The 25,268-nt window shown below is 34.8% G+C and overlaps 1 protein-coding gene across 1 annotated transcript; it reads right to left on the reverse strand.

Annotated features, from left to right (window-relative positions):
- Positions 1-1,022: 1,022 nt before the first annotated feature.
- Positions 1,023-19,078, reverse strand: POU1F1 (POU class 1 homeobox 1). Its single transcript, NM_174579.4, is given in 6 exon segments — positions 1,023-3,542; positions 4,582-4,642; positions 5,392-5,556; positions 8,011-8,235; positions 15,298-15,369; positions 18,848-19,078. Coding segments are annotated over 6 exon segments (876 nt in total). The 5' UTR covers positions 18,990-19,078; the 3' UTR covers positions 1,023-3,331.
- Between the last annotated feature and the right edge of the window lie 6,190 nt (positions 19,079-25,268).

A 25,268-nucleotide genomic window follows, 5' to 3' on the forward strand; every position in this document is an offset into this window, starting at 1 on the left:
AAAGCAATTGTGCTTATGTAAACCAGAGTGGGAAATCTGGTGACCTGTGAGCTTCAGGTTACCACCTGCACAGTGAGGTGTATAATTTGTAATGAATGCCTTTAGGAGAAGCCCGCCCTCACCCCATGGACATTCCTTATCAGCCCAGTAGCCACACTCCTAGCCTGGTCCTGGTTGGCCCAATTTAAATCTGTACCCCTGTTTGAGACATTCCCATGTTTAAACTGTATATGTGCAAATCTGAAAAAGAGACCTGTGATGACTTTCTCTTTTGATGCCACTACCCTACATGAATAGGGTTTTGCAGTTACAGAAGAATAGATTAACTTTTCAATTTCTATAGGACCTGAGTCCATAAGTGTGTTTAAGACAATTCCTATTACTTAGTTCTTTTAAGAGTCACTGGATTGAGTTCCCCTTCAAGGAAGCCTGAGGATCCTGAAGTCTGATTTCAGGTACCCAGCTATAGGAACAGCATACACACCCCCTCCCCACAAACCATCCTCCCAAGAACCTGAAAATATGCATGGGTACATACACACATCTCTGTCCCAAACACTGAAAATATTTCTTTCAACTATTTTTACCATTAGATATGGAAAGTGAAAGTGTTAGCCGTGCAGTTGTGTCCCACTGCAACCCCGTGGACCATAGCTTGCCAGGCTCCTCTGGCTATGGGATTTTCCAGGCAAGAATACTGGGGCGGGTTGCCATTTCATTCTTCAGGGGATCTTCCCGACACGGATTGAAACTGGGTCTTCGCTTTGCAGGCAGATTCTTTATTTTTACCATTAGATATGGAAAGGTAAGTTAAGTGAATTTCTCAGCCACCTCTACAGGTTAAAACTGAGTGTACCAATAGGTATAAGTGACAAACAGATCCTTCCATTTTAATGGAACTCTATGGAATTCTTGAAGATTTCCCACGGAAGAGCTCATAAAAACAAGAAATGGAAAGACTGTGTGGCTATGTCAGCTTTGGATGTATTCCCAAATGTTAAACACAGACACTGCACAGTAAGTCACATTTGTCACGTGTTTAATTGCAGTTTAGAATTCTAAATAACATTCACCATTTTCTATTTTTAAGGAAGCCAATATCTATTAAAATACTATCTAAATAGAAAATAAGTCTCAAAACTCATTTATACAAATGAGTTAATAGCAAATACCAGTACATTTACAACTAGTAAATAGCTAGTAATAGTATTATTATTACTCGTAATAAATAGTAAATAAGGGATTGCTAGTTCAATATTAAATACCACCTCAAAATGTTTCTTAGGGAGAAAAACTGGTTTCCAATGCTAACTATCTAAAGTTGGAAAGAATGACCTTATAGAAGAATGTCTGATGATAATCTAAATTTAACATCTGTAATGATGACTGAGGCACATATCCGTGCTTGTTTTTGCTATATAGAGTCAGATTAAACATTCCCAGTCATATTTAAGTGCAAAGAGTCACTATTCTAGATTTATAATGCATTACATTTGCTTTTATTTGCAAGTTTCAACAGCACGCATACATGTATTTTTAGGAGGGTCTGTATGTATAAATTTGCTCTGCCTTTTACAAACTAATGAATCACTTCCCTAACTAATGTATGTTTTAAGCAAATGAATTATCAAGAGAAAAGTTATAAATCCACACAGCTGAGTAATTTGGAATTTACTCTCAAGAAAAGTCTTTATATATACATACATATATGTGTGTGTGTGTGTGTGTGTGTGTATGTATCTGTATAGTATTTAACACCTCCTGGGTCCTAGATGTGTACTTAAGCATGGATTATCAGGCCACTGAAAACTGATCTTTTTTTGTTTGCTTTTAATAATATATCAATGTTTCCAGCTATCCAATTGATGTTGATTATGTGTGCACACACATATATATATATAATCTACATAGATTATGATCTGCATAATCCTTAGTCTTTATTAATATTACAAAAAGCAGAAGACAGGACAGTATAGTTTATTTAGTAAGTATTCTAAATAAATTTAGTCTAACTGTTCCTATTTTTTGTTACATAAAATAAGTTAGGTAAACATTGCCAGCAGATTGACATTCAAAACGCAAAACAAAGTCACTATTTGATAGTGGTAACACATTACAGTTTGCTTCTACCTACAAGTTTTAAAGAAGTGCATTCTTTTTTAAATTGAAGTATAGTTGATTTACAATATTATGTTAATTTCAGGTATACAACAGTGATTCAATATTTCTATAGATTATCCTCCATTTAAAGGTACTATATAATATTGGCTATATTCCATATGCTGTACAGTGGTGCACAGTCTTATTAATTAAATACATGTTCCTTAAGGTGCGACTCCCTGAATTGAAAAGCTCAATACAGCAAATTTTTTCATTAACAATAAATCGTATTCTAACTAATTAAACCAAAAATAATCCTCTTTTCTGATGGGACCCCAGATGATTTTCTAGGTTGTGAGATTTCAAAAATGAGCTATGGTATTAAATTTGACTCTCTTCAAGTTTGTGGCCACTGTTAAGAATAAACTCCCTTGTTCATTTAACAAAGATTTCTTTCCACTGTGAGCAAAGGCTTTCCCAGGCACTGAGGAAATAGCAAGTAAGCCAGACATCTTCCTTGTACTTTTATAGCTTATAGAAACAGTAGTGTGGGGCTCAAGATTCCATAAAGCATATTTTCCATAGCTAAACATCAAAAAGCTAATGTCTGGGAAGAATAAAAAGATCATAAATTAATATTTCTACAAATTTCTTTTGAAACACTTCTTTGGGCTCTGTGCCCTAATTGTTACTTCAAAGGCGTCACTTCTGATTAAGATTTATTCCTAAATGCAATAATAAAATTCTAACTTTTAGTTCAAACAAACTATTAAAGCTGATGGCAAGCAGGACATCAGGTAAGGAATTTTCTAATTGGATCTTCTCTGGTGATATTCTTTATGGGACATACTGACTAAAATATTAAAAAGCAGATATACAGCCTTTGGGAAAAGAATCTTTAAACTAAAAGAGCACATGTGCATACTCCTGTGTGTGTGTGTGTGTGTGTGTGTGTGTGTGTTAGGGAGAGATAGAGGGAAAGATATAGTGAAAGGGACAGAATCATTGTTTGAATCCTATTAGTCTTTGGCTTAAAATGTACAATGTGCCTTCTGAGAATAATTCATCAACATAATTTAAATTGTATTTATTTTTAAAGTAGAAAAGAAACACTTCTGCAAAAATTACTGATGTGATTTTTTGAAGCTAACCAAATAACTAATTTCTATTTTGGCTGGAGAAGAGAAAGGAATGAAAAGTAGAAACACTCGCTATTACACAATAGGAGAGCCTATCTGCATTCGAGATGCTCCTTAGAAATAGTAAATAAACTCTGATTCAGGCTTGTCTTCACCCGTTTTTCTCTCTGCCTTCGGTTACAAAACCAAACCCTCACCACTTCTTTCTCCAGGTTTAGTTCTTCAGCCATCCGCAGGATCTCCTGAGAGGAAGGCTTATTCTGTTCTCCAAAGTGTCTCTCCAGGGCGTCTTTAGCAGCAATACTGGGAGGTGGGGAGTTGGCAGGAAAGAAGGGAGATGATGGTTTAGGCCCATCAAAATCAAGTTAGGTTACATTTCCTAAATATTAGTACTAACATTAACGTAAAAAGGAAACCTAAAGACGCTGAAAACACCTTCAAAGCTTTTCAACAATAATAAATGTGAAGTTTTTTTGAACATTTAGATGCTTGTCTCATGTAGGCTCCTTTTACCAGAGTCACAGGAAGAAATTAAGGAGGGAACCCCGACATTGTTTATCCACTTTCTGCCACAAGAGGGCACTGACTTACTGAGAAGAAAATAATTCTGTATGCATTTCTAAATGTCCCCCAGAACTCAGGTTATTGAAATGTTTAGTGTACAACTAACCAACCAAAACAAAACCTGTATATTAGCAATTCCTCCATGAGCCTCACGGAAACTACAAAAAGATAAATGAACAATCTGGCTTGAAATGCTAGAAGTCATTTTGAACTTTAAGCAACTAAAATACTAGTGACCAGTTTTGTTAATTTGAAATAATATAGATAGATGACTTCCCTTGTGGCTCAGATGGTAAAGCATCTGCCTACAATGTAGGAGATCCGGGTTCAATCCCTGGGTCGGGAAGATCTCCTGGAGAAGGAAATGGCAACCCACTCCATTATTCTTGCCTGGAAAATCCCATGGACAGAGGAACCTGTAGGCTACAGTCCATGGGGTCTTTCCCGGAGCAAGATTTATGTCTAAACATAAATCAACACATTATGACACAGTAGAAACAGTCATTCTTTTTAGCTGTGATTGTACAGCTTCTGTTTTATCCAAAACTTGCAGAGCAAAACTGTTCTTGAATCAAACAATACATATTTTTCCATCAAATTTTAAATTTCCAGCTGTTTCTCAGAAGTAATTTATTGAATGTTGTGCTTTTTCACCTATTTTCTCAATTGGCTCTATTCATTTTTATGTTATATTGAAACTATATTATACTCAAATGTTCATTCCATTTGTAAAATATCATTTTCTTCTCCACTAACTCTTAATATCTCAAAAGTATACCTGATTGTTGTTCTCCGTTTCCTTTTTCTTTCATTTGCACCAACTTTCTCATTGTATAAAGCTGTGATGCGAAAACAATGAATAATTACAAAAACAAACCAGGTTTTTTTTTTAACTATCAGATTTGGATTTAAAGTTTCTTTATAAAACAATACAAAATAGAATTACCATACATTTTTGTTTTAAATATTTGCAGTATACATCATTTTAGATTACAAGCCCTAGATTAAAATGTTAACACAGAAAAAAATATTAACTTTATAAATATTAACAGTTGTCTTTAAATCATACCCTATCTTTGTTGAAACAGTTGCTCTAAATGCTATCAAATCTTGCTCTTTAGCCAGCCTTGACATTAATATAAGTAGATAATTTTTATCACATTAAATTGTTCATCTAGCAATTGCTTGCTATTCACTAGAAAGAACGGTGTGTGCGAATGCTCTGGCTACACTTATATTAGGTTGTAAAAATGATTCATGAATAATTACTACAGTATATAGCACAGCAGGAAAAAATCTGGATACATTAAAAAGAATCATTTCACCACTTCACACCTATGCCACATTGTGTAGAAACTTTCCCTATATATTTTATTCTCTCATTATTTACCTTCTCAATAAATTTATTTCTACACTTTCACTGGCCTTGCTTTTCTTCATAGTGTGATGAAACAAGATACTTATTTTTCATGTCAAAGAGAAAAATCAAACCAAACTTCAAACCTCTTGCTTTAGTACAAATTCAACTGAGGGAAACCATTGTTTTTAGGTTAAAACATCACTGTTTCCAGAAACACAGCTTTTGTACCTCCTACTTGCTCGGCTTCCTCCAGCCATTTGGATAATATTGCTTTTAGTTTGCATGCATTTTTGAAGCTGAGCTGCAGGTTTTCAAATCGGCAGATAGTTGTTTGACTGAATTCAGAGCCATGCACAGCTGCCAGAGCTTCCCCAACATTTGTCTGGGTGTATCCTGTGAAAGAATAACAAAGGCCATGAGCTTCAGTTTTGCAAGAAACACTGATTTGGGTCCACTATTGTATAAATTTGTGTAGTATTTTTGTCAACTATTAAATATTGCTTTTAACGATAAATTTGTTAGCAATTTAGAATAACAGTAAGGTTATGCAGTGTAGAATTGTCTAGTATTTTAAAAAATTCCTTCTAGTTAATAAGTTAATATTTTAGAAGCCAAAAGAATTCAGATAGGAACATCTGCCATTCATATTTAGCCAAACTGGATAAATGTGTTAAACACACTTTGCAAAAATATATAAGAAAAGTTTCTAGACAATGTAGCATAGGTATAAAGTAGTGAAATGATTCTTTTTAATGTATCCAGATTTATTTTTTTGCCACTGTGCTATATACTGTAGTAATTATACATGAATCATTTTTATAACCTAATATAAGTGTAGTCAGACTATTCTTTGCAACCCCATGGACTATACAGTACATGGAATTCTCCAGGCCAGAATACTGGAGTGGGTAGCTGTTCCCATCTCCAGGGGATCTTCCCAACCCAGGGACTGAATCCAGATCTCCCTCATAGCAGGCAGATTCTTTAACAGCTGAGCCACTGGGAAGCCGAAGAATACTGGAATGGGTAGCCTATCCCTTCTCCAACTGATCTTCCTGACCCAGGAATTGAACTGGGGTGTCCTGCATTGCAGGTGGATTCTTTACCAGCTGTTCTACCAGGGAATCCTTAATACACACTTTAGAAGACATTTAAAAATTCTCTCTAATCATTATTATTAGGCATCTGTTGAAATATGCTCAAAATCTATAGATATTAAAATATAATATGTAAACTATATGGTGATATATCACAAATATTTTTATCTCAGCTGTAAGAGTGAAAAATTCAACATGTTGAAGTTAACAAATAAAACTAAGAACTGTGTTTACTTTCCCTAAAAGCATGCTTATTATGAGACTTTGGTCACACAACATTTTATGTATATCACCAAGCATTTATTATATCATTTGGTAATGCTTCTATCTCCAGGCAAAAAGTTTTCATAGATTGTCTCAAACATTCTCAGAATATAAGTTGACAAATGTCATCAATGTAGAATTTGAAACATTCACAGTCATATAAAAAGTAAATTGAAAATGAATGTCATAAAGATGCCTACTGCTGTGTTTATGACAAACAGTAACTACATATTAATTCAGGGCCCAAGGCTATATACCTGTATGCATAAAATGATTACATATGATGCCCATCAATTGATATCATTAAAAGTTACCAATGGCTCAGTCCACAAATGCAGAAGTTTGTACTATCAGTTCAATCCATTAAAAATATATTTCATGCATTTAAATCAAGGTTAATTATTATGATTATTTACATTAAAAACACTTCACCCTAGAAAGTGAGCAAAGGCTATGAACAGATCGCTCACAGAAAAGGAATTACAAATGACTGTCCAACACATGAAAAACTTCTTTCACTCTTCACTCATAAGGGAAATTTAAAATGAAACTGCTACTTTCACCTAACTGATTTGCAAAGGTCCAAAAGATTAATAGCATCTTTTCCCTTCAATAACTATTTTTTATTCTACATGCCAGTCACTGTTCCAAGTGCTGAGGATATGCCATTAAGGAGAAAGCAAAGGAAATAAACAAAAAACAAAAAACTTCTGCCTTAACAGAATTCATATTCTGAAGAGTGGCAAAGGAGATACTCATGGTGGCAATAAGATTTGTTAGAATTTACATAGAGACCAATTTGACATCTACTGAAATTACAAATACACATGCTCTTCAATCAAACAATTTTGCTTTTAACACTTTCCCTGCACATATATTTTTATCGGTGCAAAATGCTATTTATGAAGTTAATCATTGCATCATTGTCTTCAGTAACATAAGATTGAAGACCATCTAAATTCCATCAGTAGGAGACTGGTAATATATTCATAAAATGGAATTGAGAGATGCATTAAAAAGAAGAGCTCTCTAAAAAACTAATACTGAAAGCTCTCCAAAATAGTCAAATGAAAAATGTCTATATGAAGAAATACATGAATTTGCTTATATGAATATGCATAGAATAGAAGGATTCACAGAAACTAATAACACTGATAAACAGGAAGGATAAGCAGAGGGATACAATTCTCACAGCTTTTTAGCTTTTGAATCACACAAAGGTATTAATTCAAATAAAACAAAGGTATTTCTAAACTTATGTTTGAAAAGGAGACCATTAATTTAGAAATCTATATATTTTTGCTGCTAAGAATTTACAAGGAAATGAAGGTTGCTATAGGTTTTCATAATTCAACTTACATCCACAGTAGAGATGTAGAATGAGAACTGTCTTAGACTTCTGAGCAGCATGTAAGAGATTAAACAGTAATAGAGTAAGACTTTGCAGACGGAGTTGTGTGTCCCACAGCTGTTAACAAGCACCTACCTAGCTTAATTCTTCTCACTTTAAACTCATTGGCAAACTTTTCAAGTTCTCGGATTTCTGGAGAATCCATGTCTATTGGCTCTTCAACCAATTTGCTTTTCCGCCTGAGCTCCTGCTTGAAATCAGCGGCAGTGGGGTCCTCTGAAAGGAGAGGCTGATGCATGGGAGGAAAACCATGACTCAACGTGTGGTCAGGAAACTTATAAAGACAAGGGGTTAAGCTCCCTGTAACAACAAGAAAAGGACCATTTGTAATTATCCCTCATTTTGATACATGGAAAATTTTGGCCCATCAGATTGTTCTGTGACAGCCAGTCTCAGTTCTAAAAGGTTACCTGACATTTGCTTTTCTGAAGTAGAAGTCAGTGTAGCTTAGTATAAATAGGATCTTTTTTTTCCACCTTCCTGGGAGCAGTGGAAACAAAGATAATGCAAAGCCAAAGGAAAGAACCAGGGACTTGCAAATAATTTAAATAGAAATAAGCAAATTTCAAAAAAGTGTGAGTTTTCCATCATTGTTTTTCTCTTAAAAGACTTCCATAGCAGTCCAGTGGTTAAGACTTCATCCTTCCAGTATAGAGGGCATGGGTTTGATTCCTGGTTATGGAATTCAGCATGGCTCCCCAAAAACAAACAAAAATCTTTTCATTTGTTATTGTGAATCTGAGGTTCAACTCTACCAGAATGTATATTTTCTTAATTATAATCAAGGTGTATGTTAAGTGCTATTCTGGGAAATTTTCATAGCATTGAAAAATTGATTTTACAGCATTAAGAAATCCAATGTTTTATCAGTAAATGCTTAATTTAGTAAAGGCAAGTAAAACGAAAATTATGAGAACAAAAAATACATTAATAAGGTTTAAATAGATTTAATGGTAATGATGGATGTCGACAAAAAGTAACTTTTAAAGATCTATTAGAAGGTCAGCAACAAGATTCTTGCAAAATATACTATGATGGAATCATTTCTTGATTACTATTTAAGAAGAAAAAGTTAAGTGTCAAGGAAGGGTGCAATTCTAGATATGATACATGCTGCTGCTGCTGCTGCTAAGTCGCTTCAGTCGTGTCCGACTCTGTGCGACCCCATGGACAGCAGCCCAACAGGCTCCTCTGTCCCTGGGATTCTCCAGGCAAGAATACTGGAGTTGCCATTTCCTTCTCTGAGATACAATACATAATCCCTCATAAATGATGAAGCACTGAATCCATTGAGTTAGTTAAATGAGAAATCTCAAAAAACTACATGATTTAATTGTTTAATTGCTTCTAGATTTCATTCTTCATTTGGAAAGAAGAGAGAATCTCAGTCAGGGAGTATTGGTGACAGGATGGTATAAGCCAAATTCCCACACATTTTATTTCTGTTTTCTTCAGCAGTATATTACATTTTTATTCATAAGGATTTCACTTTATATTAAATGACATGGGTATAACCAAGACATTTTGATATAAATAAAATATTCAATAATTAATCATTTTTCTTATGAGTATAAATTAAATATAAATGACTATAGAAAATAGGCAGTAATCATTCTTAGAAACTTACTAAAAAATACATCAGTTTTATGCTATTTATAATTTCTCTATAAATACAGTCAGAAATCAGACATGAGTAATAGTGTATTTTGCCAGAATATATAAATCTTAAATTAATATATCAATATGTAATGAGCAAAGAATATTGCAAGTCAGTAAGTTGTTGGCTCATATTATTTATATGAGAAAATATAATTTTGAAGTGTACCCCTATCCAGTAGACTATTATGTTTCTGAAACAAAATACATACAAGTGAGAAATTAAGCAAAATATCATAAAATAAGTATAGCTGTTTCATGGATATAAAAAACATACAAAAGAAACTATTTCTGTCTAAAGCAATTCATATTACTTTCAAAAATCAAAACTATCCAGTTTTTTGTTGTTATTGTTAATCATCCACTTTTTGCTTTAGTGGGTGCTACATTGAATAGACCAGATACAATTTTAAAAAGCAATTTTATCAATTTTTAATTTATTACAAAATTCAATTTTTTTAATGTTTGTTACATTTTAACAAAGCTCATTTTTGGCCTAATGTTAGTTTTAGATTTCTACTAGTTAAGTAAAATACTAATATATAAAAAAATTTATCACCTTTATGTTAACATTTACTTAATATTTATCTAAGGACTTTTGTTTTATTTTCAGAGAAAAAAGTGTGTATTTTTTTATCCACAATTTAAAATTCATATAAAAACAAATAACGTTCCTTGAGTGCTAAGATGAATTCACTATACAATTGAAACTAGAAGTGAAGCCCTGTGAATACCTCAATAGGCCACATCAATAATCAGTTCATTTTTCAGGTAATCTGTACTCAGGGAAATCAGATGACTCAAAGATTCTGCATCTTAAATATATTTGGTCACATTAAACAAATGCTTTCAAACAAAAGTTTTATAAATATTTACAAAAATATTGGAAGTGTGCCATCTCTATTTATGGAAAAATTTAAAGCTAGTGTATACTTTATAAATACTCTGGAGAAATGGACATTTAGAAAATAAATTTGAACATGAGTTCATAAAGAGTGCACAAGAAATACCATGTTCAAAAGTTTGGCATCTAGAGGAGGAAGGAAAACACGATGTGTGCTGCGTTATTTTTCATTAACTGAAAGTATCCACAATTATCCACAGGGACACAGTTTTCCTGAAACTAATGTTAAACAGAAATTTGGGACAGTCACAAGCATGGTCAGACAAACTGATTTCTATTATATGATCCTGTATTTGGGAGAAAATGGGGATTGATTGGTATGGTATATGTGACAAGGTATTTTAAAAGGTTTTTCTAAAGCCTGGAATATTAAGAAGTCGGGGTTTGAGCACGGAGAGAAAAGATGCAGGAAGTTGTGTGCCACAGAAGTTTCATGAATATTTTCCAAAACACTGATAAACCAAACTTGTCTATAAGCCTAGAACAAGTGCACACCTAAATAGCTTGGAAAGGTTTGTACATTCTTTACAGTCCAAGATGGATTTTCACCCTGCAGATTAATCCACCATAGCCTCTCTGAACTGCTCTGCATGGACTTCTGGACGGCAGAGGAGGGAGAGGAACAGAGATTAAATCTTTAAAAGCAGAAGATGGGAAGCTGAGGTCCAGCATGCCTTACGGGCACCTGATTCAAGGTCCCATGATACAGGGCACACTGCTTTTCTGCAGCACGTGGCTCAGACAGCTGCTAACTGACAACATCTCTGAGGTTGTGAGCTAGAAGCTTTAAAAGAACAAACAGGGGAAGAAGGATATAGTAAAATACCCCCACCTTGCTGTAGAGATGCACAGCACAGTTCATTTAAATATTTCCATTTATTTTCTTTTTTTACGTTCATGCATGACAATGTGAAACAAATCATAAATTTGAATTGTGATTTTTTTTCTCTTTTGTGCATTGCTACATCCTATCCACATATAAACAGGTCTTCTGCCTAGTTCTGTAAATTAGGTTGATTTGGAGCACAGCCATGGCCATTTGTTTACAGATTGCCTGTAGCTGCTTTTGAGTTGTGAAGTTGAGACAGATGCTACATAATTTAAGGAATAATACACAGTGTCCATGCTACTGCAGGCGCCTTTCATGATCCAGAGGCAAAAGATGGTCAGAATTACTCCTTCCCTTAGTGTCAACACATCCAGAATAAGTGAGGCAAAAATAAAACTAAATAAAACAAAAAAGAAAAAAAGGAAATAGAAAAAAGACAATTTAAGAATGAAGAGATGGCCTCCAAAGTAGACTGTTTGCCTATGTAAATGTGAAACATATTTCTGGTACCTCTTGTCCTAGCCCAGGTGGAAAAGACACTTTTTAGCTATATTCATCTTTTATTCTTATTATTCACATCTCATTTAAAAAGAGCATTCATCTCCTTGAATAATTTTCCAACATCAGCTATTTTGCTTTCCTCTTAAGATCAATTTTTAATCAAGGACTCTTACTGCACACCTTGGGTGGCCATTAAAACACATAACCTTGCTGGGTTTAGCAATCATTACCATGTAGCTGATTAGCCCAGTTCACACAGGACGGTGGGCAAGGTACACAGCTCATTAAGTTTGTTTTCCAACTTTCACCCAGCTTTACAAATGAGAACAGACACCACCTTGTATACCCAGAAATCAGAATTTTGAAAGGTTTTTGTTATTAGTTTTCTTTCGTGTTTATCTAGAAGAGATTTTTGAATAGTATTTGTAATTCCCTGTTTCCTATTATCCATCCTGCAGGCTGTTGAATTATTTAAGTACTTAGGAGAGAAGAAACAGAAGAAGAAATTTAACTATGAATGTATCTGAAGAGAAGATCAAGGAGAAAACCAGGCTAAGTTGGTAGAAAGCTGCCACAACTCAACTCAGATAGAGCTATGTATGGTACCCATCACAACTTGGATGTGAAGAGACTAACACTTTGAGATGCTAACTTGAACGAGGTTTGTAATTAGTTCCTGGTGTGGCTAATTCATTTCACCCCACCAATCATTCTCTTTGATATCCCCACACCTGGACTATGAGGTACAGAGGATTCATCTGATGATTAGAATCCTTCCTACCAACCTTAGCTTAAAATATGAGCTGTAGCTCTTGCTTTCCAGTGAGTTATTAATTTAATGAAATGCTCAGACTACATATAAGCATCAGAGTATAGGGATAAAATAACCATATTCAAATAAAGCAATTTCACACCCTTTGAAATATTGCTCTTTGTGCAGCTTCACTTTTATATGGAGTATGTGACAATGAACCTTCGTTGTTGGTGATTAGACGCTTCTGTGGATTGTGTGGAAGTGGCTGATTTGATGAACGCCTGAGACTTCTCAGAAAATTCAAATGACATTATCAGGTTTCTCTTGTGTATTTTAAACCTTTTGTGAATTCCTGAATATTCTGAATCCCTGTGTTTTATGACTCAATTTGTGTAGCTTCTCTGGGGATGACAGCAGAAAGGTTCAGATTCTCTGAGATTAAATCTGCCGTGATGCAAAGGCTAATACTGAATATATGTCAAAATAGTGACATTGTAACAAATTACAAAGCACATCACATTTTAATGATCTCCCTCTCAAAAATATTCAAATATAATCTCTATGCTTGACATGGTGAATTTTTCTTTCAGCGACAAAATATATGTAATTTTGGTTTAAGACTACAGCAATACCTCCAAAGCTTAGGACATCCATTTTTTTCATTATTATCACCAACCTGGGCTTTGAATCATTTTAAAAGGTTTTTCCAAAGACCTCTCCTTTTTAACTTCTAATGGAGATGAAAGTTTGCTGAGGGCCTGCTGAGGAAACTTGGACCAGCACAACCTGAGTTGCCTGTGGACTCTCAGTGTGAACCTGGGCTTGTTACCTGCAACCCTGGAAACAGGAAGGAAGTCAGGTTTCTCAGGCCAGCTGTGAACTCAGCAGCTTCTACCTAGATCTGGTGGGAGGGAGGTAGTAGTAAAAATCATCTCACAGTGTTTGGTCTGAGCACTAACCTCCACTCATTGCTGCCCCTTGCTGGGTGCAGAGATGACTTAAGTTGCATGTGGGTTCCTGGGAACTACTGTGAAGGAACAGCAAGGACTCTCTCCTCCAAGAAAGAGTAGCACATGTCTATAAACTCATCATTTCTTGTCTCTGTAATCCAAGTGTGGTGGAGGCCACAGAAAGCATTTGAGCGGCACCGCTAGTGGCTAAATGCACATTGTTCTACTATTTCTATAATGAAAGTAGTTCATCTTCAACGAGAGATCCTCTCATTAACCATGGATACTGATTAACAGCTAAGTACACGAATCATAAACGGTCCGTTTTCACAGAGGAAGAAAAATATGACTTTCCTTATTTTTTAATTATTGAAGAGAGACATTAAGATTTAAAGGTAACCATTAAGAACATCAGTTTTCACTTCATCATAAAGGTGAGGATATAAGTTTATTCAGAATGCTCTCTAACAGAATGTAGGAAAAGCTAATTTGTTCTAGAATATATTATTTTAAAGTTTTAATGTTTTATTTAGTGTAAATTTGAGAAATTTTTAGAAATTAAAGGTTGGTGAACTAAATTCTTTGTTCAATTTAATTTCAAATTTATAGGCATAAATCTATGTTTGATTTTTTAATTACCTACTTGGATAACAACTATTACACGAGCATGCACACACACACGTTTATATTTTTCACATAGAACATTAGTAGTTTATTGTCACTGAAATTATTTCTTGCTGCAGAAATAAATATAAAAGATTGAGATTTCTAAATAATTTCTGTGCACAAAAAAATTACTGTATAGCCATGGTCTAAAATTAAGTCATAAATTTTGTGATGAGTGGATCTCTTACGTCAGATTTTCTTTCCCTTAAGAAAGTTGCTAACAATACTTTCATTTAAGTGTCAGCAAACAAGATAGTTTATCTTGATATAGTGATGCTTTCTTTATCCAGAGGGAAATAAGTATGTAACTTATACTATTTCAATCTTATCCAAGACTCAGAGCATCTCAGACAGGGCTGCCAAGGATTCAACTATGGCTAAAGTTGCTGCAAATCTCTCTTAGCCTTCAATGTCTTATTTATCTTTACAGACCAAATGGCCAAAAGAAATACTGTGATGAGGAATATGCTCTATAAGTTAGTCTATCTGCTTTGGTAGCCACAAAAGATTATTAAGCACTTTCCTGTTTTATTTTAAATTCAGGAACTGAAGGAACAGCCAAAATCTCAAGGGAAATGATGACTATTAAGTTCCGTACCTCATAATCATTAACCCTGTTGGTATGGAGGCGGGCAATGAAGTCATTTAAAGCTTTTGCTGACTTGCTCACTGTTGGCAACTGAGGAATTTTAAATCTGACCTTATTTTAGTTAATTTACTTTTAAATTTAAATAGTTACATAAGGCTAGCAGCTACCTTATTATTACTGGAGGCAAGCCCACCAATGGCATAAGCAAGTGACAATTAGCAGTTTGGCAACAGAGAATTAGAATAAAAATCATACAAAGCAAACACAGGCGTTAAGAAGCATAGCAGTTCATTTCAGGCATGTGGAGAACAGCAGTGATCAGGTATAACTATTATGATCTCTGAAGGCGTTACAGATCAGGGACCATTATAGTAAGTGGTGGATTTAGCAGCAATTTCTAAGGTTAGGAGATCTGAATTTCATGATACACTCTGGTCAAGATTCCCTTCGACCCAGAAAATGCATCCAAGCGTCCCCAAACTCAATCTTACATGTAAAGACAATTTTTCTTACCTGCCATCACGCCATAGGTCGATGACTGGTTTCCATAATGACAGGAAGGAACAGAATAATGAAGTCCTGTTGCTGTGTTTCCCAGCATTGTCACCACAAAACATGTGCACAAACATTTAGGAGTTTGGATCAAAGACAAAATAGACGGGACTGGTAAGAAAATGTATGAGGATTCAAGACACATTCGTTTCATTTCAAATGTACACATTTATGCTATTCTTAAAGTTATATGCCAATAATTTGTTCTCATTTGGGGGCAGTTCTCTGATGAGTATGCTAAAACTAGGGGTTGACATTTTTCCCAAGTAACGAGTTCATGAATCATCACAGTGGACTAGAGCCTTCATTAATTATATCCAGTGTTCTGGGTTGGCGTGACTGACCAGTTTTAACCTTGGTGGGCTACAGTCCATGAGGTTGCCAAGTGTCAGACATGACTGAGTGACTGAGCACACGCACACAACTGGAAGCTGCAGTTTTCTTGCAGGTTTCACCCAATGTAGACTTTGCAAAGAACTGACCAGAGAATAGTCTCTTAAAATTCTCGTATAACATGGTACCATAAAATTGTCTTTTGCTGGAGCAATGAATACAGAAATCAACTCTTCATGGGTCTTTACTTTTACTTCTGCTCATTCACCTAACAAATTTCTTCCATCAAAGAGGAAGTGGCAGAGCCACTAGCCTTTTATTGGGTATGATCATAAAACTCCATTAAATTCAGAGGCTTACAAAAACTCTGTGACAATGTGCAATGTATTTAGGCTGGTATTGAAACCATGAGCTTGTAGATTTTCTGCATGCACACAATTAATTGAACAATTCTAATGATGAAGCTGGTCAAAAAATAAATTCATTGATCACTGAGTAACTAGAGGTTTATAAAGGTTGAGTCCAGCATATAACTTAACTTCATTTATAAATAGCTACAAGTATCATTGAATTAAGGTGTATTTTGAAATTAAATTTGAATTACTTAACTTCTATCAAGCTTTCAACATGAATCACAATGAACTACTAACAATAAAATCACTAATCAATGTTTTCTTTTATATCTTATTTTATACTTTTTCCCATTATGTCCTGAATAGAGTGGTGGATTTTCAAAAATATAATTGTATCTTCTTGAATAATATGAGATATTAGAAGAGATTTATAGTCCTTTTTGAAAATATGTAGTCTATCAATTAAAGACATAAAGTAAAACATTTTCTCTAACTATAACTCATTTTTAATATTTTAAAGTATCTGTATAAATTTTCATTTTACAACTGACACATAGAACTGAAATAATTTTGTGTTATAATAATTTCTATGCATTCCAAAATTAAAGAAACATGAAACGCATTGAATATCCAACTGCTCCTCTCATTATGCTGCTGCTGTTGCTAAGTCGCTTCAGTCGTGTCCAACTCTGTGTGACCCCATAGACAGCAGCCCACCAGGCTCCCCCGTCCCTGGGATTCTCCAGGCAAAAACACTGGAGTGGGTTGCCATTTCCCTCTCATTATAATCATTTCTAATTCTTTACCTAGACAATTAGATATATACGGTTACAATTTGATGGAGAAATTATAGAATCAATGCTATTGCTATTTAAAACAATAACAATAGCCATTTAGGACATTGTTACTAATTATGAATTTTTTTACCTCCAAGGTTTAAATTCTTTTGTTTTGCTGATTTGGGGAAGTCATATAAATGACAAGCTAATTTACTAGATACATTATTTATTTACTTTTATTTTTTTTTAAATAAATAGGGTTTTGAGCTTAAACCTGCTTAATTTTAACCTCAATTCCAATTTTTATTCTAGCCAAATACTATCCACATACAGTATATTATGCAAAAATGCACTATCCTTCTCATTCTCAATCTATTTAAATGTCCATTATTTAAAATACACAATTAGCTATGTGATAATTGTATGGGAAGAGTCCAGGAGATAGTGAAGGACAGGGAAGTCTGGCATGCTGCAGTCCATGGGGTTGCAAAGAGTTGCAGAGTTCAGACTTAGCGACTGAACAATACAACAATATGTGATAATTGTTTAAATTTATTTATACCACACCTCTTCATAAAAATACTTTATTACTTTTTTTTAAAACCATGTTTGAGGATATTTGCATCAGCATATGTTTAATTAAATTCTGAGACTCTTCAGTAGATAAAAAACATCTCTACATTAATAATTTTCCCCAAATCTAGATAATATGATCTTCAGATATTTGAAAATTCTGTTAAAGATTAATACCAAACTTACATATAACTTTCAAAGCTGCTTAATTTTAACAAAATATAAGGCTAAAATATTTTAAATTGGCATATAAATGTGTCAACTCAAATTGATTTTTAAATTTATAAAATTTAGCTCATATTTAGATTGCTTTACAAGTGAAAAGTGCTATTAAACAGACATTTACCCAAGACATTGTTTATTAATCAAAACCCTTTGTTACTGAGTAAAAATTAGACACATTAACAAAACATATTTATTTACTTGGTTGTGTTTGAGACAATATATTTGAATTAATTTTAATTTTCATCTAAGAAAGTTATATAAGAAAATATAAAAACTTGATTAAAGGTTGAAATCTCTTCAGAACTAAATCTTGAAAAGATTCAAATCAGTTCATGGATTCTAAATATTATATTGCCTCTAGCCTAGATGGGAGGGGAGTTTGGGTAAAAAAGGATATAGTGTATGTATGGCTGAATTCCTCTGCTGTCCATCTGAAAATATCACAACATTGTTAACCGGCTATACTCCAATATAAAATAAAAAGTTTTAAAAATAAACAAATAAATATTATATTGCCTCTAGACTTGGTTTCTGAGTTTTTAATTATTCTAAAGAAGTTAAGTGTATTTAAAGTGAAAGTGTTAGTCGTTCAGTTGTGTCCGACTCTTTGCAACCCCATGGACTGTAACCTGCCAGGCTCCTCTGTCCTTGGACTTCGCCAGGCAAAAATAGTGGAGTGGGTTGCCATTCCCTTCTCCATGGGATCTTCCTGACCCAGGGATCAGACCTGGGTCTCCTGCATTGTAGGGAGATTCTTTACCATCTGAATAAAGTGTATTTAAACATCTAATTATTTTATTCTTTGAAACCCACTGTTGTTGGTATCAGGAATCATTCAGTTGTGTTTACTCAGAGGTGTACGGCATTTTTTAGACATGGTAGTAAATGTAATCTAAAAACCAAATAAATCTCTAAGAGGAAAAAAAATCACCTTTTAAATTATTTTACACTATTTTTTTAGTTTTACTCTTTATGCATACATGTTTGCATAGAGTGGTTTTCAGACTCACTGTTTACTTGTATAGAAGACAGGTTTTATAATAAAATCAACAATACTTGAAATTACTACACTTACTAATATTTCTTGAATATTTTCTTAGGCATTTTGTCTTCTTTAATATCCTGAATATTTAACTTAATACACATTAAAATTTTTTTTAAAATGAGATTCTAAACTAGCAAGATTCAAAGCACCCATCCTGATATCTTAAGGCGCAGCCGCATGTAGACTGTTATTGAAGTTAGTACCTGTGGACATCACGTTGGTGGCGTGGTTGGAGACCGGTAGGCACTCCGCAGCACTGGGATGCATTATCAGAGGCAGAGTTGCAGAAGACTCAGAATTCAGAGGTATAAAGGTATCAGTCGAAGTAAAAGGTTGGCAACTCATTCCCACAAAAGAATAGAAACGGAGAAGAGGTGCCACTCCTCAAGTCAGTTTTATTATATTACAATCTCAAAGGGCCGTTTCAAATCTCACTACCTGCATATATACATCAGGGAGGCTCTGAAGCACCAAGAGAGCGCATGCTGGTATTTATACTGCAGGGAAATCCCTTTATACATGTTAATCATCTTTTCCCAGGGGTATTGCTTTATCAATCTGGACAGTCTTCCTTCTTACCCAAACACAATCCATGCCCAAGAGGGGAAGCTGGTTCTTGGGTAGGGAATGAAGGCAAAGGAGAAATCTGAAACTCAATTTGACAACTTCAGTGATTCAGATCTTTTAGAAAGGAATCAAGAACTTAATAAAAAACTGTCCCTCAAAGAAATAATGCTGCAATGAATTGAAAGATACTGGGTGCCTCTTTGCTATGAACACAATGACAAATTTATATGTATGAGATTTTTTTTTCCTTTTTTCTGATAACTTCATTAAATCTGAAAAATAATATAAAAGTACAGGACACAATTTTAAGAAGCAGACTCCTTAAAAAGAAGCATAGAAGACTAAATGTGAGAATGACTATATTACTGACTACTGATTCATATGCAGTGCAATCCTGAAAAACTGTAAGAAGAATTGAACTTTTCCTATAAAATAAATAGGAAATGATAAAATATTACAGTTGGAGTCATTTGTAGACAAGATGAACATAAGTGACAGTATCTCTTCCTTGATTTCAATTTGCTCAACCGGATGTACCCACTTAGTGAGCTCTTACTAGATGGCAACACTGTTCTAGTCACTTTCCACAGTTATGTCAGCAAATTTCACAGCATCTTTGTGAGATCTGTACCATTCTCACTAAGCTTAATTCTGCCAGATACTCTGATCTTGGCCATTCTGCTCCAGAACCTTCACTGGGCATAAACTTTCCACACAAAATATATTGACATTATAAGACTATGAAAAAAAATACTATAAATAATTATTTTGATGATAATTATCTGTGTGACAATTTCACAACGATCATGGTTTCTACATATAAATAAATGAATGCAATACTATCTTTAGAATGTATACTAGGGACGATATAGGGATGAGATGTAACCTGACAAACATAGATATTATTGACATTAGCAGGAACTTATGCTCCATTTGACTTTTTTTGAAATTTTATATCATGGAATGTTTAACTTGGAATTGGTTGCTTTGTGCCAAATTTATATTAATGTTGATGAGAATATGCTTTCAAAAATTGAAATTTGAATGCTTTGTCATTAACCAATTATTTTGTAGAAAAAAAGTTCATTAGATATTGTGTGAAAAATATTTATTCTAAAAATGACATATTTTTCATTCTGAATTCTCTTTTAAGTTCCATTAGTCTTCACTAATGAGAGAAGAAGATTACAAGTAATCAAGTATTTATTTTACTTGATTTATTTAAGTAAATAAATATCAAGTATTTATTTTCTTGAAGGTTACAAGTATTTATTTTACTCTTGCAGAATTCTTGTAATTTTTAGACTTCACATTTACAAAAATGTATTTGAAATACATTTTAATTTTTTAAAATTTAAGAAAAATTTTATAAAGAGAATTTGCTAAGAAAATTTAGTTAAAAATTAAAGTAAATGGCATTTAGAAAGAATAGCACTTCAAAATTTCTCCTAACAATTTTTCTATAGTTTAGGTCATTGGAATATGTCAGTAAATTATATCAACCCAGTAATAAAGAGGGTTACTGTAAAGCTTGCCTGGAACAGCAACAAAGAACTTCACCAGTATTTGCCATGCTACCTAATATTCTAAAATTGCAATTTTACACATCATTTATTTAATAATGATTTATTAATTTTTGACTATTTGTACTGTGAAGTGGAACCACACTGTTAGAGTTAAAATTGTGTATAGCCAGGATATAGATGTTCCTGTTGTAATCTTTATTTAGCACTGTAAATTATTAATTTATCAGATTTTAAAATCAGCTTTTGTAAATAGTTTTCCTTTTGCTGATTCTTGAACTGTATAAATCTATTACAATTTAGCCCAGTTGTCTACATCTTTATTATTTCTTTGTTGTTTGTATTGCTTTTTGCTTTTCACTTCTATATGTGTGTGTCAAGTCGCTTCAGTCATGTCCAACTCTTTGCGATCCTATGGACTGTAGCCCACCAGGCTCCTCTGTCCATGGGATTCTCCAGGCAAGAATACTGGAGTGGGCTGCCATGCCCTCCTCCAAGGGATATTCCCAACCCAGGGATCGAACCTACATCTCTTATGTCTCCTGCATTGGCAGGCAGGTCTTTACCACTAGTGATATACACACACACACACACACACACACACACAACAATGCAATTAACTCTTTGTCCAAAATACTTTTTTTACACAATGCATTTTTATAATTTATCTGTAGGCTTGTTTTGAATATCCCTCCTTTAGGATGGGTTCTTAGAAATGGAATTATGAGTTTGCCTTATGATATTTTTAAAGTTCTTGAAAACAGTCTCAAATTGCTATAAAGACAAAAGATTTTTTAAAGGATACTTTTAGGTTCACAGCAAAGTGGAGCAGAAAGTACTAAAGGTTCTTGTATGCACTCTGCAGCCACATATGTACTGCTGCTGCTGCTGCTGCTAAGTCGATTCAGTCGTGTCCGACTCTGTGCGACCCCATAGACGGCAGCCCCCCAGGCTCCCCCGTCCCTGGGATTCTCCAGGCAAGAACACTGGAGTGGGTTGCCATTTCCTTCTCCAATGCATGAAAGTGAAAAGTGAAAGTGAAGTCTCTCAGTCGTGTCCGACTCTTCGAGACCCCATGGACTGCAGCCTACCAGGCTCCTCCATCCATGGGATTTTCCAGGCAAGAGTACTGGAGTGGGGTGCCATTGCACATATGTACAGTCCTCCTCAATATCAATATCTTGCACCAGAGTGATGTATTTGTTACAACTGATGAACTGATTTATTGTAACTGATTTGTTACAACTGATAATGATACACCATTATCACCCAAAGTCCACAGTTTATACAAACATTCACCCCTGTGTCTTCTACTAGCTTGAACAAATGTTTAATGATGTGTATCAACTATTGCAGAATAATACAGAATAATTTCACTGCTCTAAAAATCCTCCCCTTGCTCGGCCTATCATTCTTCCCTTCCTCCTAACCCCTGGACCCACTGATCTGCATAGTTCTGTCTTTTCAGAATGACAGGTGTTTGGATTCATACAGTATGTAGATTTTTCACATTGGCTTCTTTCACTTGGTAATATGCATTTATGTTTCCCCTAGATCTTTTTAGGGTTTATAGATCCTTTCTTTTTAGCTCTGAATAATATTCCATTGTTTGGATGTACCGCAGTTTATCCGTTAACCTACTGAAGGACATCTCGTTACTTCCAAGTTTTGATGATTATGAATGTGTATGCTCAGTTGCTTCAGTTGTGTCCGACTCTTTGCTATCCTGTGGGCTATAGCCCACCAGGCCCCTTTGTCCATGGAATTCTCCAGGCAAGAATACTGGACAGTGGGTTGCCATGACCCTCCTCTAGGGGATCTTCCTGACCCAGAGATCGAACCTGCATCTCCAGTATTTCTTTCATTGCAGGCGGGTTCTTTACCCGCTGAGCCACGTGGGAAGCCTGACGATTATAAATATAGCTACTATAAACACCGGGCTTCCCTTGTGGCTCAGCGGGTAAAGAATCTGTCCGCAATGCGAAAGACCTGGGTTCGATCCCTGTGTTGGGAAGATCCTCTGGAAAAGGGAAAGGCTACCCACTCCAGTATTTTCGCCTGGAGAATTCCATGGACTGTACAGTACATGAGGTCGCAGAGTCGGACACGACTGAGAGACTTTCACTTTTGGAAACGACTGAGAGACTTTCACTTTCACTATAAACACCTGTGTGCAAGATTTTGTGTGGACCTAAGTTTTCAGCTCTTTAGTGTACATACCAAGGAGCAAGATTGCTGGATTGTATGGTAAGAATATGTGTAATTTTGTTAGAAACTGACAAACTGTTTTCCAAAATGGCTGTACCATTTTTTTATTTCCACCAGCAATGATGAGAGTTCTTGTTGCTTTACATCCTCACCAGCATTCAGTGTTGCCAGTATTTTGGATTTTGACCATTCTTATAGATATGCAGTGGTATTTCATTGTTTTCTTAATTTACTATTCCTTTCGTTGAATTTTAAGGATTCTTTATATATTTTGGGTAACAATCCATTATCAGGTATGTCTTTTCTCAGCCTGTGGCTTGTCTTTCAAGCTGCTTTTCAAACAATTTGTTCTATTATGATTTGGTTTCTTTCAAATATCAGGATCAAGTTGAACAAAAAATAGTTGTTTGTTATTAAGTAACACAGAAGTTTCTTAGAACTCACAAAGGCTGGGCCATAAGGGGAGACTGAAGAGGAAATGAAAGTCATCTGCCATTTCTCTCTGATGCGCCTCTTTCCTTTACTGTGTGTCTCTCACGTTCTCACTCTTTAAACCACAGCCCAGGTGTGGTTTCTCACTCTTTAAACCACAGCCCGTGTGTGGCCACCACACAGATCTCCAGATCATACCTTAAACTTTTAACCAAAGAGATTACTCTTCTATTCCTCAGTCTACATTACTCAGAAACAGTCTGACTGGCCATGGCTTTTGTTGTGTTCCAAAAGAACAACATGGTTCCCTCTGTTCACACTTGTGACTGGATTGGTTTGCCCTGAAAACTTTCAGGCATTTTAGACAATGGGGGATGGAAGGATTGTTAACTGGGAAGACATCCTCAAAATGTGACTGATGCTGCTCAGCAACTTCAAAATAGCGTTAGTAAAATAAAACTTACACTTTTGCTGCATTCTCAGTGGTATTAATAAACTAAAGTTTAATCACTTAGCTCTATTTGTCTCTTAAGACAGTAGCATTTTATTAATTTAATTTGTATTTTATTGCTAATATGCCATTTTTGCATATTTACATTAGCTACATGTATTTATTGTTTTGTTAACAATGTTAGGTTTGCCTTTTTACTTAATATTTATTTTATTATAAATTTGTGATTTTAATATATATTAAGAATATTAATTTTCATTGTTTCCATCATTTTACGGTTAAATTTTTAAAAATTTACTGTCCTTTACATTTGTTTTGGGCATTGGCATAAACAATGTTTTGCATGTGAACTAAATATGTTGACCATTTCCTTTGTGCATTTCTTATTGATTTTAAGTTTTAAAATTCATTTTTTGTCTTGAGGTTTTGTTTTTGTTCTTGTCACTTTTTTTTATTATTTTGAAGGCTTAAAAAATTCTTCTAACATTTTAAGCTGGCACATGCATTATGTTTCTAGAGTTGATTGATTTAAAATCTTTTTCTTCCACTTTTACTGAGATACAATTGATATATAGCACTGTATAAGTTTAAGGTGTACAACATTATGATTTGACTTAAATATCAATACATAATGAAATGTTTACCACAATAGGTTTACTGAACATCCATCATCCCATGCTGCTGCTGCTGCTGCTAAGTCGCTTCAGTCGTGTCCAACTCAGTGCGACCCCATAGACGGCAGCCCACCAGGCCCCGCCGTCCCTGGGATTCTCCAGGCAAGAACACGGGAGTGGGTTGCCATTTCCTCCTCCAATGCATGAAAGTGAAAAGTGAAAAGTGAAAGTAAAGTCGCTCAGTCGTGTTCAACTCTTAGCGACCCCATGGACTACAGCCCACCAGGCTCCTCTGTCCATGGGATTTTCCAGGCAAGAGTACTGGAGTGGGGTGCCATTGCCTTCTCCACCATCATCCCATAAAGATATAATATTAAAGAAATAGAAAAAATTTCCCTTGTGATGAGAATTCTTTAGATTTACATTTTTAACAACTTTCATATATAACAAATAATAGTGTGAATTATCTTTATCATGTTGTACATTATGCTCCTACTATTTATTTATTTTATAACTGGAAGTTTGTACATTTTAACTGTGTTGGGCTGTGCTCAGTCACTCAGTGATGTCTCTTTGCAACCTCTTGGAGTGTAGCTCACCAGGCTTCTTTGCCCATGGGGATTCTCCAGGCAAGAGTAATAGAGGGGGCTGCCATTCCCTCTTCTAGGGGATCTTCCCAACCCAGGGATAGAAGCCAGGTCTCCAGCATTGCAAACAGATTCTTTACTGTCTGAGGCACCAGGGAAGCCCTACCTTTAACCAGTTTCTCTTTCGCCTAACCCCCACCTCTAGTATCCTCAAATCTGATCTCTTTTACTATGTTTTGTTT

This window comes from Bos taurus, chromosome 1 (genome assembly GCF_002263795.3).
Source record: "Bos taurus isolate L1 Dominette 01449 registration number 42190680 breed Hereford chromosome 1, ARS-UCD2.0, whole genome shotgun sequence".
NCBI lineage: Eukaryota > Metazoa > Chordata > Mammalia > Artiodactyla > Bovidae > Bos > Bos taurus.